This window comes from Anopheles nili, chromosome X, assembly GCF_943737925.1.
Source record: "Anopheles nili chromosome X, idAnoNiliSN_F5_01, whole genome shotgun sequence".
Taxonomy (NCBI): domain Eukaryota; kingdom Metazoa; phylum Arthropoda; class Insecta; order Diptera; family Culicidae; genus Anopheles; species Anopheles nili.
In genome coordinates this window covers 6,167,449-6,188,122 of record NC_071293.1, presented here as the reverse complement: position 1 = coordinate 6,188,122, position 20,674 = coordinate 6,167,449, and the positions used below count along the sequence as shown (strand labels likewise).

The following is a 20,674-nucleotide window of genomic DNA, read 5'->3' as shown; positions in this document are numbered from 1 at the left end:
TCCGCGACTTCTGCCAGGCTGGTCGCCTGCGTTTGGCGCCATTTTGGGATGCCACGGTTTGGTGTGAAATTTGCTCATAAAGCTTTAATTTAATTTATTGAACCTGGCCCCGAAACACTCACTTCCAAGTGATTAAAGTCGTACCGTTTTGTGGACTTTATCGCACCTTTTTGCCTGCCCATGGTGAAGGGCCGGATTTTTGCTTCTCCCCGTTTGGTGGTTGCGATTTTCTTCCTACGCTGCAGTTGCTTTGGGCATCCATTTTTGTGGGGCTTCGCCATCCTCGCGGCCTTGCGCTTGATGGCGCTGTTGCGGGTCGTTCGGTTCGCAGCTCGAATCGTTTTCCAGATACCAATAAATTGTTTATGATTATTGTTATTGTTATTGTAATTTTGGAAGCGGTTCCCCATCGGTCTAGCCGAGTTCCAGGGCACCCGGCTTCCTTTTCGAAGTCCGGTTCAGACGAAACGTATGTCTCGCGTAGAGGTGAGTTTGTTTTAGCGACGGGGCTCAAGCATGGGTTTGTTTTGAGAAAAAGGCAGATAAAAAGTATATAAAAAGCGTTACAGATCGAGTGTATCGCAATACATCACCCTCTGACAGCAGTTGAGGCTACATACGAGCCACTCAACCTCTCAACCGTACTGAAGCACCCATTCGCGTGTATGTTGCGCCTCCCTTCCACGTGTTTGAGTTGCATTTTTGCGCCATTCAGAACGATAAGTTGCTTTTTTATTACTGTTTTACGATTAACAGCCGTGACCCGACCCACCGTGCTGCCGGGTTTTGATCGTTTTTGTTTTTCACGAGACTTTTCACGCGCGCGTTCAAACAAGCGAAAAAAAAGCCCCTCATAACAAAACAACAAAAAAATGTCATCTGTTTTAAATGGATCGTTTCGGCTCGGCTCCTCCACGGCTTCCCACGCCACGGGACCATCGGAAAGGGTTGGGTTTCCTCAGAAAGCGCACCCAGTAGCGTGGGCAGACAGGCAAGAATGGCAAAAACCTGCTGATAGACCAAAAACATGACACGGCGAAACGGTTTTTCTGACACAACCGAAAGGGTCACCGCGCGTGATGGAAGGTGATGATTGAGCGGTGTTGGCCCGTGTTCCCGTTGCTTAGGGCACTTTTTCTCCGCTTTAACCACCGCAACCGCGGCACGCAAAAGGATCGCCGTTGTCCCGAAAGGATTACACGCGTGGTTTAGCGCGGTCCCGGAAACTTGGTCGGGTTGGTCTGACAATATTTGTCACTTTTATGACATGTCAAAGCAAACCGACATTATGCTCGGCAGGTAGAAGAGTGATAGAGAAAGAGAGAATGCTTGAACACCTCCGAATTCTTGGTGCGAACGTGTCATGTTGTTTGACACATTTTTATAAACCGTCTTGGGAGAGGTTTTAGTAGGCACCGAGGACCTGTTACAATATGGTAGATTTAGTAGAATAAACTACGCCCAGAAGGTTCCATTTTTCATATTCATGCCATGTACAGTTCCGGGAGGCTGCTCCCAGATTCGGACCTGAACGAACCTCCTCTCAGTATGCCTCTTTCAACTACCCAATTTTGGAGGCGCTTCTCAAGAGGCCCTTTTTACCATTCTAGTGAAGGTGGAATGTTTGCCGCATAAATTTGCACTCCCGATAAGTAATCGGGCTCCAGTGGGTGGTGGTTGCGTAGGTGACTCGGTGGAATTTCGAAGTTCGCGGATCATTAGGCTTTTCTGTACGCGTGTGCACAATCAGAGGATCATCAGTGGTAAGATGAAGATAGCCGGCTTCCAAACGGCTATGAAACCGTGGGATGTTGTTGGAATTGAATATTTATACAAAATGAGCCTTTGGAGAAGCAGCTACGCGCCATCGCAGAAGTCCAGTCGTGACTCTGCAACAACAGTCTCACGCATAGGGTATCACGGAACCGGTGATACATTACTGTAGGAAGAAAAAGAACCGTCATCGCGAACGTACCAGCCATCAGTTTATGCCCGCTAAAGGTCTAGTGTCGTCAGATTAGTACTCCATTACATCAGCAGCGATTGTGTTGAAGTTCACGAAAACCTGAGCATAAGTCCCTCAGTTACTGCTACTGTCTAGGATGTAATCTAATTCCAAAGAGTGGATTAGATGACATCTTTAACCTTGGTAACGAGCTCTGGACTTTTATTCCGACATGCTTCTGACATGGTCAAGATCAGGATTTCTTGGAAAGAAAATATTTCAACAAAAAATCAGTTATAAAGGCAATAACCATCCAAGCAGCAGACCAAAGAGGAGAAAGTCGACGTTCCATCACTAATCGATGGGCGTTGAATTGTAATTGAAAATTGAGCAAATAGCATGTTAACCACTATCACCGTGAACTCCCACGTATGAAAACGTTACCATTAGGTCTCTCTTTCTCTCGTTTACAACGACACTTCTTCTTTCGCTCACTCCCCGCACTCACCTGTGAAGGTCGTGTCGTTTTGCTTCCGGATGAGTTACGCATCGAAAGTGATTAATCGTCCGGCGTTATGCGTAGTCACGCCACGGACGTACGCGAAGCTTGCGATTGCGTTGGCACGTGGGCGAGTAGGCAAATATAATCGATCGCGGTTGGGTCGATGCTGGTGATGACGATAATGCCTGTTACCGGGACGACGTGGAAGCGAAATGAGAGCAGGATTGATGTTGGCTCTGTTTCGCGGTTGCGTTATCAGTGGTTAATTTGATTTCACAAATGAAAACGGACGTACTTTCTGTAGGTGGAGTGGTAAAATCGAAATAGGAGCACTTCTGAAAATCTCCTCCAGCTGGCAAAACTTTAGACGCGGCTCTACCATACGCTCCAATGACAAGTTTATATAAGGATTTCCATAAACATTTTGTGTTAATCCGTTTAAAAGAAATCATTAAGGACAAAAGGTGGGTCATTTTAGCGATGTGTAACCAACGTAACCAATTTCATAGAAATAAAAGTCAATTTAACACCGCGAAAGGTATAAAAGGGAGCCCCAAGTCCCAGCAACACCCCGTAAATAATGAAAAATTACGAGAAGAGTCCCAAGGAAAGAAACCAACGGCAGTTAAAATAAAAGCCCGACTCTACGGACCTGAGCACATGAGCTTATCTTTCAGATGGTCGGCAGGATTGATGGATTTGTTTGTTTTGTGATCGCCGAAAGCCACGAAGGTATGATGAATGTTTGTTCCCAGTGTGCAAGCAAAAAAAGGAAATGAAAAGCTCCACCTTTAACGATTCCCGCTCTAATGATGGCGCCCGGTGCTGATGAGTAGCAGTTCTTTATCTCCCTTCTTTTTATTACCACTCTCTCTCTCTCTCTCTCTTTCGCGCGCGATCGTTATCAGGGCGGCATTTGGCACGTTTTCGTTTGTGCGCGAGTTGAAATCCCCTCACGGAGTGTGGCCACTTCGTTAGGACTAAAAAAAAGCATTCCCGGGGAGGTCCCGAGCCGGTCAAATGCCAATGGTGCACCACCTGGCCGTCAGGAGGAGCAGGAAGATGAGGAGAAGAAGGAGGTCTATCCGTGATCATCGGGAAAGGTCATCGTCGATCGAAATTATACCACAAACAAACCATCGGCTGTCAGATCGACATCAATCAAACGCGCTCTCCTGATTGCGCTGTTCCTTTCATTTTTTGTTGTTGTTGCTTCAAGAGAAGAACCGCCTGCACCGGAAGAGGACCGAAAGGGTGGCAGTTTAGTACCAATCGCGTGGTGCTGGGCATGGCAAGCCACGCTTCAAGATCCGGAAAGTCCAGCCACAGGAGCCCGTAAACGTCTGAGAATGTGTGCATTTAAAACATCCATGCATATTCTATAGGAATAGGGTTTGCAAGCCGGTGCCGGGACGACAAATAAAACCCCGATTTCTACCCCGTCCACAAAGGACAGACGCGCTGCCCTGAAGTCAGCACAGCAACCCTGCCCAATAATGTAATCAAAATTCTACCCACCCTTTCCTAGAAATGCCAGCGAAGGGCACGCTGCGTGCTGGCCCGTTTCCCGACAGGGTGAGAGCATCCCATTCCGTTCCCATACCCAGCAGCAGGAATGCCATGCGAATTTGCTCCGCGTGCTTCATTCCCGCTGGGACCGGATTCCGGGGACCGCGATTCGTGAGGCTAATTGTGATCTGGACGGGGATCTGGTTGCATAATGCATGTGCGCGCATTATATGTCTCACCAGGCCGTAGGGTTGTAACACGGCATCATTCTTCGGGTGCGTCCCAGGATCCAGGGGGTTGCGAGAAAGTTGGGATAGCGTTGCAACGTGCGTGTGTTTTATGTCCATACGCTTTCGAAGCTGCTTGCTGGAGCTTGTCTAATGCTTTAAACCTGCTCGTTTTTGGGGGAGAATGTTGTCTGATTTGTAACGAAAACTGACATCTTTTCGATCGTTTTTGTTGTTTCTAAAACTTATACCTTTTCAACTTTAAATAGCGAGATATGTTTTATCCCTTGCAAGCTAATTCATTTTATTTATTTTTCATTTTATAGATAGAGGCGCATTTTGAAGATAATGCACGTGTGATACGCATAACACAATGATGACGTCACAGAGGAAAAGCATCACCACGCTGTAGCTTGCATGCAAGTGACAAACGAATCCAAGCTTTAACCGAAGCGAAAGTGAGCAGCTTCACTGAGCGCCATCTGTTGGTAAGCTTTCAGAAGCTCGCACCAGCAAGGCGTGGTGAGTTGCCAAAAAGCGCACCCCATCCCAGAAACACCACTGCGCGTGTGTGTGCGTGCAGCAACGGGACATGCGCCCATCGGAGGGGAAGTGTCAACAATTTTCCGATCGCGTCAAAACGTCAAACGAGATTCATGTTGTGTGGTTCACGGCTGTTTCCAATCAAAAAAATGGCTGCAAACGCAAGCGTAACCGCGGAAAATGGCCGCCGAAAGCGACCCGCGTGAGTGTTGGGCTAGAGGGGCCACAATTTGCGACCGTTTTTGTTTTGTCGGTGCCGCGGCCGCGTGGGAGAAAAAAAAGCCCTATGCGAGCCGCGCCGCAGTGCACACAGTGTTTGACAGGTCGCGTCGCGAACAAGCGCAAAAAGACATCCGAAAAGTGAAAAGGTAAACACACAGCCGACAAAAAAACGTAAACAATCAACCCGGGCGGTGGCCGTTTCGGGTGCGTGTGCTAAGAAAACGCCGCTCGCAGCGAGCTCAACGGTCAACCATCGGACGTGTTCCAGCGAAAAGGTTCATCCGGTTTGACCGTGCGTCATCGGTATGAGCCAGTGGCGCACGGGAAGTGGTCGCGTAGTCGGCGTTTTAGGGATGCCGTTGACAACCGTCCACCAGGGGGCTGGAGTGCGTGTCCGCGGTGCCTGTTAGGGCGTAGTCCTTCGGTAGCATCGGGGAGGGGGCGGGTTGGAGAGAGAGAGATGAGTGGCGAGCGAGGGAACGAGCATGAATCAACATCCGGTCGGAGCGATCCAGACGTAACCGTGCTGCGGGTGGATGACCCGGGGGATGTGCCACTCCCAGAGGTGTCCGGGGATGTGGAGCAAGAAGAGTTGGCCACCGGTGGAGCGGGTAGCTACGGGCGAGAAGCGTCCGTTTCTCACTCGGAAGAGGAAGATGAGGACGAAGAAGAGGAACCGCCGGAGCTGAAGGCCGCAGGACAACAGGACTTCCCTCCCACGCCGTATGAGGAGTGCTTAGATTTAAGGATATTTGAAATGCACACGGAACCGACCGGTGCAACGGAACATAGCGAATCTCAAGGCGAATCAGAACCGTCCCATGCCAGTAACAGTGACAGTGAGGAAACCCACCACAAGCAGGATCAGAACGACGTGTTGGTGGCAGGTAAGCAAGATGAGAATGATCGCAAGCTGAAGCACATGCTAATGTCCTTTTTTTCACACGTAATAGATGAACAGAACGCGACACGGGACCAAGCGGTGCCGGATGATGCACTTTGCGACCCTCCGGAAGGAACTTCCGAACCCGATGCGGATTGTTACGGTGTCCGGCGTAAAGGCGAGTGTCCTGCGAACGGTTCCGGAACGCAAGAAGAAAATCAAAACCAAAACGGAACGAAGAAAAAAGTTCGCCCGAATCGTTTATCACCGGAAGTGACGGCGGCTGGTGGTCGTTCGCGTAAGAAGCAGTTCTGGGCCGCAGCTGCATCCGGTGCCGTAGACGATTGTGGCCTACCACGACCAACACCCGGTCAATCGACCACCGGAAGCTTTACGCTTGATAGTCCCACGAAGCTTCATCGGCCACTTGAGCGTTCGTGGCCACCGAAACCTGGCCAACAACGTTCGACGGCGTTACTGCCACAAGGAGCGGAAGGGTTTTCCTTCGACATCATTGATATGGACGAACAGGACGTGGAGGGTGCCGTTGGTGGGTTGTTTTGTGAAACTTCCCGGCGGCCGGATGAAGACGGAAACGTCCCGACGGATGCTTCGAGCCCGTTGAGGCTGATGCGACTGGATAGGAATGGAAATGAGTCACCGAGCGCGGTTACGACGGAACAACCGCCGAAACTTCCCCTCAAAAAGGCCACCAGAAACGCCCTCCCAGCGCGGCACGTGTCCCCAGAGCGAGAAGAAGACATAAGCCCTCCACCACTTCCCGTACGGCCACATCGTCCTCTCGTGCGTACGCAATCCAACGGAAGGGAACCGCGTACACGCGAAAGCAGACCTCCACGGCCACTTCCGGTGGAACGATCTACAACACCACCTTCCGTGCACACCGTGCGAAGTCCCGGAAGTCCTCAGGAACCTTCACCCGAGAGTGTCGCACTCGGGAATGGCATCCTGCCCCCGGCTCGACCACAACCCCGTCCACTAACGCGTGTCGGAGCCGGTCCACGAGCCTTGCCGGATCTTGTGTGTCCCCCGACACCGACACACCACGCCAGGCGACACCGTGTGGCCTCCGCTGCAGCTCCAGCGGATGGATTTGGGCCACCAGAATTGAGACTTGCGCGTCCTGATGTTGAGGACGCGAGTGGGCAGTTTCCGGATGACGCTCCGGTGGCCATTGGACCTTCACTCGAGCATGAGGGTGCGGCTGGGGACGTTGGAGCGGTACGGCACGTCCCCAGCATGCGATTGCCCTCGATCCCGGAACGAGCTCGGGCGATTCTCGCGGAACCAGATGATTCCTTACCACCGGCATGGGAAGCGCGAATGGACAGTCATGGGCGGATTTTCTACATTGACCACGCGACTCGCACCACATCCTGGCAACGGCCTGCACCTCCCGGCTCATCCGCCGTGCTTGGTCATGGTCCGGATCCGCACCGGCAACAGCTAGACCGTCGGTATCAATCGATCCGGCGTACGATTTACGAACACATGCGTCATGAAGCCGCTGGACCCGTGCGTGCCTCAACATCCGGTGTCGCTTGGCAAGCCTCGGATGGTGCCACAACAAGCCACTCCGGTCGGCCACGTTCAAGCTCAACTGGTGGTCGACCACGCGAGCAACTTCCCGTGGCACCCGTACCACCTACCGGACCACCGGTTCCACCAACCACGGAACCAACTCGCCCGGGAACCGGTTCATTCCATCCGGCACTGTTGATGATCTGCCGGTCGGATTTCTACTCGATGCTGCATACGAATGGTGACGCGATTCAGATCTACAACCGAAATGCCGCACTCAAGCACATGGTGTCACGGGTTCGCCGTGATCCGGGTTGTTTCGGGCGTTACCAACACAACCGTGATCTGGTCGCGCTCGTTAACTGCTTCGCGCTAACCGCGCAGGACCTTCCGAGTGGGTGGGAAACGAAACTCGACCAAAGTGGGAAGCAATTTTTCATCGATCACGTGAACCGGAGAACCTCGTTTATGGATCCGCGTTTACCCACCGAAGGACCCCGGGCACGTCACCATCGTCCCCCGACCGGTACCTCGCTTCTGCTGGCGGGTCCTTTTCCAGATGAACGGCCCATTCCACCACCACGACCACCGGCCACTATCTCGCGGTTAGCACACGCCAGCTCACCGGAAGTTCCCGTCGCTTACAATGACAAGGTATGAGTGTGCTCGCTATTCGCCTAGCATTACTTCTGTAAGCTAATCCTCCCGCTTTCGGGTTCAATTTCCAGGTCGTGGCGTTCCTGCGACAGCCCAACATCCTGGAGATCCTTCGCGAGCGTCACGGGGCGGCAGCTTGTTCGCGGAATTTGCGCGAAAAAATCAACGCAATCCGGGTCGAAGGCACGACGGCACTCGATCGGTTCAGCCATGATCTTGAGCTTACGATTCTCCTCAGGTGAGTCGTCTTTTGGTAATTTTTTGTTTTATTGTAATCAGAAGCTCGTTTCGGAAGTGTCGTTCCGGAAACACTTCGAAGGGTTGCTTAAAACCATCTTTTAGTTGGGAAGAAGTTCGATCAGATTGGGTATTACTATCGCTGATGGAGGCATATATCTGCGTCATGTGAACTATCCGACAAGAGGACATTGGCCGTCCTCCAAGGTGCAATCGTCTGCTAGAGCGTTAACCATCATCGTGAAGGAATGTGTCTATCATACACAAAAGGGAAAAAAAACATGCAGACCTAAATATCACCCACTGCATGCTGCATCGTTCAATTCCCTCGTCACGGTACCTAACCTCACACATTAGACTTGCCCTCAAAAAGGGATGCTGCAGCAAATGCCGGCGAGAGAGGTGTGTTTACTTTTATTTTGCGTTTGCGATGCAAAATGTGCCTTCTCGCGCGGCTCATGTTCCATCGTTCGCGATAGGGCGGGCTGATAAAATCATTCACAAATGCATTCCTTTCACCGTCGAACCGATGCATCCAAAGGGCGAACAATATAACAATCCATAAACAATCCGTCGACCGAACCGTGCCCTAAGCGGGGCCGGAAGTTTTAGGATAGCTCGAATAGCTGCGTGTGTTGACACTCGGTTGATGGCCTCGAATACTGCCGACACTCGCATTCCGTAAGCTTCCCAACCCGATAGGTTAGGAATCGGTTTGCCGTTGTGCTCTGTACGTCTTTATTTTAGTTTATGGTTATAATTTGGTAACGATTCAATCTGCTATTAGTTGAAATGTTTTGAAGTGCGTACTCAATCATGAATATGCCTTGTACATAGTTGCTAGAAATCCAATTCGTTTGTACATAGTTGCTAGAACTCCAATTAGTTTATGAAACTCAACAAAATTTCAAATATCTCACATGTAAAAATCATTTATATTGCCTGTGCGTGTTCTTTAAACACCTTATTAGTTAAAAAAAGGGTTTAGTCAACCTCTTGATGGATTCACAATTTTCATGAAATGGATAAAAAAATTGTCACTGGTTTTTTATTTCGTTTTCAAGCTTCTTTCGCTATGTGGCTGATTTTGGTTATAAATGTTATTGCAAGGGTTTTGATCCTGTGTAATCCCGAAGCAAAACAAAATCCTAATTGCCACAGAAACTGTGTGCTGTGAAATATTGTTGTACATTAATCAAACACACTTGCTAACCAGCGCTGGTTCAATTGCAAACCAAATAACGTGAACCAAAAAGATGCACGTGAATCGACTTCATGTATCAAGTGATAAAACCCCGTGAAAACATGTTCGACAAACATGTTGTTTATTTAAATCATTATCAAAATCAAAGTCAACTCAACCACTCAACGTAAAAAAGGAGGAAAACGGACGAACCTCTCCCGGAAAATCGTCTGAAAAAGGACACCACTCCACACCATGTGTTTTCCATTCCCGCTCTGAGTTTTCCCACCATCGCATGGAGGGTTTTTTTTTGTTGCTGTTGTTGAATGAAAAACGTCTTCAGCAACGATCTTGCACGTGGTTCGAACTCTGAACCTGGCTTAAACCAACCACTTAACCCGCCCGGGACGAAGAGAGAGAGAGAGAGAGCGAGAGAACGAGCGAGAGCCTCCTCCGAAGTGGCTTAGCTCTGCTCTCTCACGTATGCTCCCTCTCTCTCTCTCTCTCTCGTTCTCTCGAAGACGTTTGCTTCCGAGTATAAAGCGACACTAACCGTTCGCGAGCAGTATCAGTTCGCTTGTCGGTTCGTTCGCGTGCGAAGGGCTTTTCTTTTTTGAAACGTTCGCGCAGAGGCGCAAAGGAAAAAGGCTACGTCTTTTTTTGTTTTCGTCTGGTGGTACGTTTCCTTTGGTGCCTGGAAAATCGAGCGCGAAAATTTTCCTCCCCCCCCAAAAAACAGCTGCGCCTGAATTTCCTTCGCGCGAATTGTGGTGGGTGTTTTTCGTGTGAGTGTGTTTGTGTGTATGTGCTCAAAGGATGGAGACTCCTGCCGGGGTGTCCTGTTGGTGTCTTCTATCAAGCATCCTTGGCTTCTCAACCGTTCAATGGAGTTAGTGAATTAGAAATAGGGGTTTATCCGATGCTGAGACCAGTTAATTTCGAGCCGCTCGCAAGAAACACCCACAGATAAGACGCCAACACGCAACCAATCCGCAATCACCCCCGGTAGCCCCTGTCCACGCTACTGTCCTTCCGAGTCGCATCCTCCCAGGTTTAGCTGCAGGTTAACCCCCATCCCGTAGTGGAAACGTGTCGCACGAAACCTCGTGCTATAAATTGCTCTCAATTTTTATGCCTTGCGAATCCAAAAACGCCTTGATGCGGATGCTGATGAGGTGAGCCAGGGGTTTACATATCTCGTACGCGTTCAACCCCCTACCAGCTCGTCATGATCCTGCTTGGGGGTGAACGAGAACCGCACGCTAATTACCAGCCTTCGGCATCGGTCGCTGACTCAACACACCCACTGATGTCATGTTTGGCCGCTCGGAGCTCACCAAATGCAGCCGTTTGGTGTTGCTCCTTGATGGGTTTTCTCGCTGCCTAGCCAAACATCCTGCCGCTGCCGCGGAAAGTGCGTCATTGCGAGTTTTCCCTCATCCCTTTTTTTGGGGTGGGCAAAAATTCCTCCAAAAATGGCGCAGCAGGCGAATGCTGATAGCACGCGCCAGGACCGCCACCCAGCTGATGGCGTAGCACGTTCCTTACGGCGCAGTAACAGGTGGGTTTTTTTTTCTCGAAGGCATCAACCCCACACCGGCGAGACTCGGAGATTCCTTCCACTCCTTCCTGGTGGCTGCATTTTATTTCTTTTTGTTTTTTTTCCGGCACCGGTTTCAACGCCACATCTCAGCACCCTAACGCGAATGTGAGCACCAGAAGCAGGGACAAGAACACATTACACACCCCTCACGGAAAGGGTGCGTGCGTGTGTGTGTGTGTGTGTGCGGGGTGCACAAACAATGCCGCAGGAAGGGCACGCGGTTGCAACCAACCGAGCATGGAATCTGGGTCGGAAGGGCTCGTTTGTTGACGATTGTGCCCTTCTGCCGCAGGCTCGAATAAGCGCATCCGGCGCTACCGATGCTGATCGCAAAACCGAGAAGGGGGTTTTCTTTTCGGGTAGCGGCCCTTCGATTCCAATTCATGCTTGCTTATTCACGTTCGGGTGACATTCTTCTCTCGTTGTCATCTCGCGAGCTTCTTAAGGGTTCGCTTAGAAGCTGCAGCACACGAAAAGATGCACTCGGTGCAGGCTAATCAAAGGCATTTCCACAGGCTCCCAGCGTTTGACCTTGAAAGGTCGTCCTCGAGCCGAAATATCTCGCCCACCCCCTTCCCCCTCCCCCTTCCCCACGTTAAAGATAAGAGCTGCGGCTTGATTGCTTTGGCCCAATGCCGACAGATCCCGTGTATCACCCGTGCGCAACATATGCACCTCCGTTATCGGCAGCATAGATGTTGCAACCGGTATGGTATGCCTTTATCACCTAACCCGGGCATACCCCGGGTGCGCTACACCAACAGTGCGATATCAGCCGGGGGTTGCCCTTCCAGGTTTCGACCCTGGAGCATCAGCGCGCTTATCGCGCCGGGAATTTCTTTGCCCCCTTTTGCGTGTTTGGTGACATTCGACACCGCCTTTTCCCCCTGGTTGTTGGCTTCGTGGATGGTGCCGAGAAGAAGAAGAAGAAGGTGAAGAAGTAGGGAAAGACCGACGGGGAGTGACGGGGCCTGCCCTTGCCGGGAAGGTCTACCGAGAAGGGAGCGATTAAATTGACTGCTAATGCATGAAAATACGGCCTGATTCAGCATCGTTCGCGTGGCATCATGATTAAATCAGCGTCCGTGCGTGTGTGTGTATTGTTTGCTCGTTGTTGCCTACTTCTGCTCACCCTCTTTACGATCGATGACGGCAGCATCGGCGTGTACCTCCCTCGATCGAGCCCCAATCCCGGGTTGTGCCAGAAGGAATCATGAACTAAGAATAGCCCAAAGCGGCTATGTTTGGTGATTTCACCGATCGCAGGATTTCTCGCCCGACAAACAGCCACAATAACGTTGGCGCCTGAAGCCTGTTCCCCGGTTTCTTTGGATGCGTTTTTGCTAGCTTAGAGAAGCTGCTACCATGACGATCCGATCGGTCGTATTTTGTGGGCTAATCATCGGGTCGCTGGAGTACGCAGGTGTGTCTTAAGTCTCTAGGCTCACCAGTGGTAAACGTGTGGTTAAAATAAATTATTCCCCCTCTTGTGGATGTGCGCTGAATCCTCAAATTTATCTCCACTTCCTGAGCTAACGGTGAGACATCGCAACCATTAACCGATCAGCAGATTCCACCAGCTCTCGATACGTTTGCAAACGTGCAGTAAATTGTGAGCTGGTTGTTCTCGCTTGGCGACACATCGCAGATAAGCAACCGAGTGCGGACGTCCTCGCAACACCTGCGATCGGGCTTCCGTAGGCGAAGTCCCTCACACTGGAGACTTCCGCGAAGCGAGATCCCTAATCTCTCGCTCCGGCGTCCATTTGCTGGCGTGATTTGCAAACAGCGGAAGGACCCACAACCGATGCCCTTGACCAAGCTGGCGATTGATGGCAATCATCACCACACCGGCGTCCATCGTCATCGTCGTTGTCGGTCTCTCTCTCTCTCTCTCTTTTTACGCGTCTTTAAACACCTCCTCTGATGCGCGAAAAACCATTAGTGGTGGGTGGCCTTGTTTCGGGGGGGGGGGGGGGGGGGTGGAGAGGCATGGTGACGAGAAGGGCCCGTGATCTTGACCCAGGTTATGTTTCAAGATGTTGTGGTCCTTCCAAAAAGAAAAATAATGCACCCTCACAAGCCCCGTTTTGGGAAAGTGTGAAAAACTCTGGAAAAAGCAAGTCGGAAAACTATGAATGGAAAATGGTGCTTTCTTTTCGGGGGAGTTAAGCCCTTTTGAAGGGTGGCACCGGTATTGTCGCATTTCCCGATTCAAAGTCTGGTGACCTGGTCACACACACACACACGCGCAGGTGGAGTATAACGCCATTTTAGCATTTTATTGGACCACCAGCGATCGTGTAACGGATCGGCCTTCTTGTCCGGCTTAATCTCGTGAACGAGAGTGACCTGTGAGAGGGGGTGGGTGAGTGGGTAAGGGTGGCTGGGATGTAATTGAGTGCGAAACATTGCGTGCTGCTTGTCGATGCAATCCCCCCTCCCCCCCCCCACCCCCACGCTCTCCCCACGTCCTGACGATGCGGCGACGTTTGCGTTAGCTCACGCGAATAGGGGATGAAGCTTGGCCTTTCCGATGCAGGGGGTGGGTTTGGTTCTTGGCGGTGGAATATTAATCGAGCGGCATACGCACCTCAATGACGACAATGATGCGTTGAGGGAGAGGGGGGGGGGGGGGAGGATGTGAGAGTGAGTGAGAGATTTAGGCTGTTTTTTTTTCGCAGTTCCTTCACGCACAGGAATGCATTTCTGATGCACGTGCAAGAAGAGCCTGCATGTGCAGTTTTCCATCAGTATCTTGTGGTTCTAAGCACCCCTCGAAGAGGTCTCTGAGGGGTTGTTTGTTTTCTTCCGATTATTAGAGCGTGATGGAGGCGATTTGATGGTTGTGCACGTAACACCACGTTTGGATAATTCAGCGTTCAATTTAATTCGTGCAATTTAAATGCAACCCCCTACACGCCACGCGAGGGGTTGTTTTGAGTTTTGAGGGTTGCTGCAAGACTGCCGGCTTCTTGAAGAAGGGTTTTGAATTTTGGTCTAAATAAACATCGCTCGCTCTTTTTTTTCCTTTTTTTTTGGGGTCGTTTCTAACCACCACAAAGCAAACGCAAAATGGCGAAGCTCTCAGCCAGCCAGTCGGTTTGTTGGCTTTGCAATCGACACGGGTTCTCTTCACCTGTGGGCTTCTAACCCCCACCTACTTGACCTGCGGCGCCATTCCACCTGCTGTGGAGGCGTCTCAAGACATTTTTTTTGTCTCCCAAAAATGCGACCTCTTCTCAACCGTCGTCGATAGCTCAATAGTTCCTCATAGGAAGCCTTTTGAAGGGGGATTAAGCTCACCTCAACACGAGGTGGTTAATGCAGCTGCTTCAGGTGAGCATGTAGGAGCCTGCGCCTTTTAATTTTTTTTTGCTTCACGTACTCCTGCACGCAAACATTACTCTTGCTCAGCGCATTATCGTTGCAACCCCCATCGGGACACGCGTTTACGCAGCAGCTGTTCCAACGATGCGTGAGAGGGTGCGTGCATGTCAATTACCCTACCTGAGTGGGCACTACCGGACCTCGGGCACTTTGGATTCAGGTTCGCAGGGCTCAAGGTCACCAAGCCAACATACCTCTGGCACCACCTGTGCAACATCTGACCGTACCGCCAGCGAACGGCATGGGGATAAACTTGGGCACACACTCTCTTTCTTTCTTTTTTTTTTTTACTCTCACCTTGCGAAAGCGAGAGCGTCTCACGCTAATTAGCTGGCCCCCCGGTAGATCGATCGACACAATCGCGCTCTCTCCAGGTTTGACGTTTCGGTTGACGTTTTGGGGGAAAACGCCGGTAGCCATTAAAACAGCGGCTGGATGATGGATGATTTGGGGGGTTGGTTTTCGCATAATTTTCTCGCCATCGGTTTTCCGAAATGTGCGTGTGTGGGGAAGCAACACGAGCGAGTGAGAGAGAGAGAGAGAGAGAGAGAGAGAGAGAGAGAGAGAGAAGAACAAACTCCCTAAACAACGCGAGCGTCAAAACCGCATGTTTGTGGCAATGGTTTGTTTACGTGCGGTGGCGGGTTTTTTTTTCGGCTTTTCGAATGTGATGTTCAACTTCTCTTCCGGGCTGGAGCTTTCCCAGGGTTTCCCCCGTGCAAAAGGGGTTTGGTTGTTACACATTTTTTTTTTGACACACGCTGGAGAAAAAAAGCAGACAAACTGGGAGTGGAAAGACCGGATGGTGGTGTGATTCCTGACCTAGGTTTGGTTTTGGGCGTGTTTGTTTTGTTGATTGCCTGCGTATTGATGCATGCTGCTGAAAAAGGCCATTCCCATTGGGGTGCGAGCGCGATGGCATGCTTTTCCGATAGCGAATTCGTAACCGTGAAGGGGTTTCATTCTTCTACCATCAATTACTGAACGGTTGGGACACGTTTCATTTGCAGTCAGAAAGCGTTTTAGATGTTGTTTCATGTACAGAACACCGCTGCATTGTTAGGCGAAAATTTGTAAAAAATTCTTTTCAAAAGTTTACCAAGCAAAATTGAACGATATGTAAAATCAAAAATGAACGCCTGCTCAAGTTGGTGCATGAACTCACAAATTTAACATTCATCATCCGCGAGTGCACGTTTAGTGAGTGAGTGTTTTCGTTCCTGCCTGGATCTTGAAGATTTCCCGCGCCGGGAAAACCCATCCCACGGGTGTGAAACCAACAAAACCATCACGAAAGAAGAGAAATGTGTTACGTTATGCGCCAACGCGTAAATCCACACAAAATCGTCACATCATGTGTAGCGTGGTCAAGCCCTTTCGTTAGAGTGATGGGGGCAGCGTTTCGCGGTTTCGCCATCTTGTTCTCGGTGTAAGTATACGGGAAGATTAGATGTAGCCACACAACGGTGCGGAATTATGCTACAATTGTTTCAGCAAACCTAACAAACCGAGCTTGAGAAATGGTTGACCACGAAGGTGCTTAAAAATGCAACACATTTCGCACACACAGTCTTCTCAGAAGGGAATCTTCGTTTCTTGCTTAATACCGGCGGGTTTGTTTAATGTAGGGACTATTCCACCGCAAAACTGCAACTGCACCCTACGCAGACGTACTACGTGCATTAATTATTTCACTTTTGCAAATTGCGCTATTTTGTCACCCCTTCTGATGTGGGGCAACAAGCTGTCTGACCTATTAAAAAAATATCTCCCCCTCGTTGGTTGTACTCTCTTAATTTTTTGCTTCTTTCTCCCTTCGAATGTCGCCACTCATTCCTTCTTCGGTACGACCTTGGAAGCCCTATCCACTGCCAGAACGGCTAGAGCAGATGCGCCGAGTGGTTGGATCGTGTTCCTTCTTTTCTCACAGCTTTTGCCATCTGTCAAGTGTCGCTTTCGCAGGATCGCCTCCGAAAGTGAGAAAGCACCCTTCGAGAACGCGCCCACCAAAAGGCTAGACCCCATTCTCCGGCCTCGTGTGGGGGTTTTCTCGAGCCTTTCCTATTTCCAACCCGTTTAATGGGAGGACAATGGGCATGAGCCCAACAAAAAAAAGAAAGGAAAAAAAAGGACAGCATGGTCGTAAAATCGTGGCGTTGTGGTCGTTAAATTGACAATCCGCAAGCTCGCTCGCGGAACTTTTGATTCCGATTGGGCGACAAGTGGAAAGTGTAGAAGGCAAGCGAATGAGAGCGAAAAAAAAATCAAAAAAGAAGCGGTAATTGGAAAATCGATTTACGACCTACCCGAGGCAGCAAGGTTCTTCCCGGTGGTGCACGTTAACGGCCGTTTTATGGTTCATTTTGGGTATACACATTAATTAAACTTTGCGCTTGCCCTTGGTTTGGATGGGCGCTAGATGGCCTGGCTGGCATCTGCATTATTTTGGTATTTTATTAAGCCCCAAACGTCACGAGCTCTGATAAGGCTCTGGACAGGGGCCAGTGGGACTCGAGAATAAAAAAAGGCGAGATAAAAAATGATGTTCATAATGTCTTGATTATTTATGAGAAGCGGAAGCCCTCTCAGCACCACGCCGGAGTATAACTGACACGAAGTGAATTTAATTCGGAACTATGAATCGATTTTTGTTCATTTTCCCCGAAGTGGAGAATTGTAAACCCATATCGCGGGCGCTTCTGAACGTTTGCAAACGCTTTCTGAAGCATGTAAAGCTGCCCGCCCCGGTGATAAGCTCGATCGAGCTGAAACAAACTGCGCTCATGCTCATCGGCATGTGGTTCCGAAAAAAAAGCACACACAAAACTAAAAACCCCTTTCGTTTTCTACGACCCAACGTCTCGATCGAACAAAGACTGCGACCAAATCGCCCTGGACACGGTCCAGCTCCCTTCCAGCGGTAGTGTCCGGTACGGTGTGCTTTTTTATATTGGCCCCGTGTGCATTATAAAACATCTTTTCACGCCCGCACGCATCGCACGGTATGGTCCGAGGAATTGGGCCTGTTCGGAATTCAACCACCCAAGTGTTTGACATTGGCATTGACATTGGGTTTTCCTTCTGGCTTGTTTGGTCCGTGTGATACACACATCCTCGTGCGAGAGGTGGAACAGAGCGAGATCCTCTGCTTCCTGGTTGGTACAATGTTAGCGATACATTTTTAATAACGAGTATCATCCGTGAAGGCGTACAGTCAATCAGAAAAGATGCGAACCAAAACGAGCTACTTCAGGTGCGCAGAGAAAGAAACACAGGCAGGAGACGTTAAGACGTCTTATCTGCGCGATGTAGATGATTAGCTATGTATTTCTTTTTAGTATTGGTGTTATCACTAAATTTGGGATAGATCACTGAGCATCGTATGCCACTAAAGATGAGATGTTCCTATAGTTCTTTGGCATTCATTTCTTCTTAACTTATTTAAATCCTTACTCTACTATCTCCCCTCAACCCCAAAAACAGCCTGTTCGAGGAAGAGGTGATGACATACGTGCCACCACGAGCCCGCAGTCCACCGGAACAAAGCTCGCCAAGTGTCAGCAACGCGGTCAAGGCCGGCGGTCGCCACGTCCAGCGGGCTCCGGCGCCAATGAGGCGCGATTTCGAAGCCAAACTGCGCAACTTCTACCGGAAGCTCGAGTCGAAAGGCTACGGTCAGGGACCGCACAAGCTCAGGTGAGTCAGGCGCTCCGTTTTGCGCGGATTCTGAATCCTCTTCCCATCAGGGCCCTCGGTCGTACTTTCGTTTCTGTTAACGGCTCACTGGTTTGAAGGTTGTGGGAGGGCTTTAGGTGTTGTTACTTCCGTTCACCCTCACTGGCGAGATGCCATCTTTGTTCGATAAGTTGATGGGACGCGTTACGGTACATTGCTCCCGTGCTGTATTGATTAAGACGTTTGAGGTTACGTTTTAATGTCAGAATATTGGCATAAAGAAGTCGATTTAGATCTCAGAATCAATAAACAGTAAATCAGTCCTAGCTGCTAGATCCCTTTTATTGTCCCGCTTTTAATTAAACGCGCTTTTACAATTTGCAACCAAAGACTGGAAGTACGCCGCGCCCACCTGGTGGATGACGCCTTCGAACGCATCATGGCGGCGAGTCGCCGAGACCTGCAACGGTGCCGTCTGAACATCGTCTGGGACACCGAGGATGGGCTGGATTATGGTGGTCCATCACGCGAGTTCTTCTATCTCCTATCGCGCCAGCTCTTCAGCCCCTACCGGAAGATGTTCGAGTACTCAGCGAACGACATCTACACGGTCCAGATCGCACCGGAGCGCCCGACCGAGCGGGAGGACATTTTGGAATGGTACACGAACACGCACATCCTGCCGAACCCCCGGCACCGTGGCATCTCGCTAAAACGTCTTTTGTTTTTTTTTCTTTTCGCTCTACCTGTTTGCCGCCATTTTAGGTATCGCTTCAGCGGGCGCGTCCTGGGGCTAGCACTCGTTCATCAGTACTTGCTGGATGCGTTCTTCACGCGACCATTCTACAAGGCACTACTCCGGCTGCCTGTTTCCCTGAGTGACCTGGAATCGCTTGACAGCTCGTTCCATCAGTCGCTGCTCTGGATCCGCGATAACAACATGGATAGCTGCAGCGAGCTTGGGCTGAACTTTACCGTCACCGAGGAGCGCTCAGATGGGTCCTCGATCGATATCGAGCTGAAGCCGAATGGGCGTAATATTACGGTGTCGGAGCGGAATAAGCGTGACTACCTCGAACGAATCATCAAATGGCGCCTCGAACGGGGTGTCCTCGAGCAGACCGAGTGGCTGGTGCGTGGTTTCAACGAAGTCGTCGACCACCGGCTGGTGTCGGTGTTTGACGCCAGCGAGCTCGAGCTCGTCATCTCCGGTACGGTTGAGATTGATGTGCACGATTGGCGGGCGAACACCGAGTATCGTGGTGGGTATCACGACTCACACCACGTGATCGTGTGGTTCTGGGCCGTGATCGATCGACTGAGCAATGAGCAGAGACTGAGACTGCTGCAGTTCGTCACCGGCACGTCCAGCATCCCACATGATGGGTTCGCTGGATTACGAGGCTCGAACGGGCTGCGTCGGTTCTGCATCGAGAAATGGGGCAAATCGAACGCGTTGCCACGCTCGCATACGTGCTTTAATCGGCTCGATCTGCCGCCTTACCCGACGCCGGATGTTCTGTACGAGAAGCTGGTACTAGCCGTCGAGGAAACGAACACGTTCGGGATCGAGTAGAGCCGTTTATTACCTGCGGCTGCGAAGGACACGTCGCTGGAAAACGTTTACGTTGTGATCAGACACACATGCATTGCCGAGTGGTTTGTTTCGTATGTGAGAAGTTTTTTTTTTAAATCGCTTGCTTAGGAGTACGAAAGGACGTTAGGTGCTAGGTCAGGCTCACTCGCTTCCTTTTTTCTCCGTTCACCGCCACTTACCATCCCGGACGACTGTTAATGTGCACCCTTTTTTATGTTTTTCTTGTCAAACGATGTTTTTTTTTCAATGCCCGTACTAAGTACCACTATTCTATGTATGTACCACTATATGTATGTTCCACTATTTGTTACGAAAGTTTCCTGTTAAAACCGCACACCAGCTTGTTATGGTTATCATGATTCGCTCGCAACCAGAATTCCTTGTGCAGTGCCATTAATGACATCGAATTAAGGAGAAAGTCGCCTGAAAGCGCAGTTATAAACTTACACACATAATATCCGCATGAGATATAAGATTTTTTTATCAATTTAATTTTTATCAAACGATATATTATAGCTTTTGTTCGATCATAATGATGATCCTTGTCAATGAGCTATCGAATCACTTTTAGATGAACGTTTTAATCATTTATCATTATATTTGATTACGAATTAAATTATCATGAAGGCACTGTAGCTGTCGAAAATATTTATCTTAATTAATGTGCATTCTCTCTTTGTTTCTATGTAGCTCAATATTAGTGTTTTGGAATAAATTTGAATTAATAATTTAGCATAAATTAGAAAACTGTTCTATAGAAATGATCATTCCACGATGTCCCATGTAAAGACATGATTTCAGTTTTTGGGAATTCGTTCCCCATTGGTTAGAGCATAGACAGGGACATATTCACATGGTTTGACTACTTGATACATTTGAATCGCATTCGTAACGGTATTCTGGGCGACATTTAAACTGAAGACAAGGTGTCACAAGTTGTCTGTCCAGTATGTTAAATT

General features: G+C 49.8%; 1 protein-coding gene across 1 annotated transcript; it reads left to right on the top strand.

Moving 5' to 3' along the window:
• The first annotated feature begins 5,408 nt into the window (after window positions 1–5,408).
• Window positions 5,409–19,694, top strand: LOC128728548 (E3 ubiquitin-protein ligase HECW2). Its single transcript, XM_053822175.1, has 6 exons — window positions 5,409–5,835; window positions 5,902–8,027; window positions 8,102–8,268; window positions 17,927–18,139; window positions 18,509–18,778; window positions 18,884–19,694. Exons 1-6 carry the CDS (start codon window positions 5,409–5,411, stop codon window positions 19,692–19,694), a joined length of 4,014 nt encoding a protein of 1,337 aa, XP_053678150.1.
• Window positions 19,695–20,674: the final 980 nt, after the last annotated feature.

Bases quoted from the DNA above. Each gene is read 5' to 3' on its own strand.
- LOC128728548 (XM_053822175.1), top strand. From the start codon at position 5,409: ATGAGTGGCGAGCGAGGGAACGAGCATGAATCAACATCCGGTCGGAGC. The intron at 5,836-5,901 runs GTAAGCAAGATG...CACACGTAATAG, and splicing joins GAACGACGTGTTGGTGGCAG to ATGAACAGAACGCGACACGG. The intron at 18,140-18,508 runs GTGAGTCAGGCG...TTGCAACCAAAG, and splicing joins CAGGGACCGCACAAGCTCAG to ACTGGAAGTACGCCGCGCCC.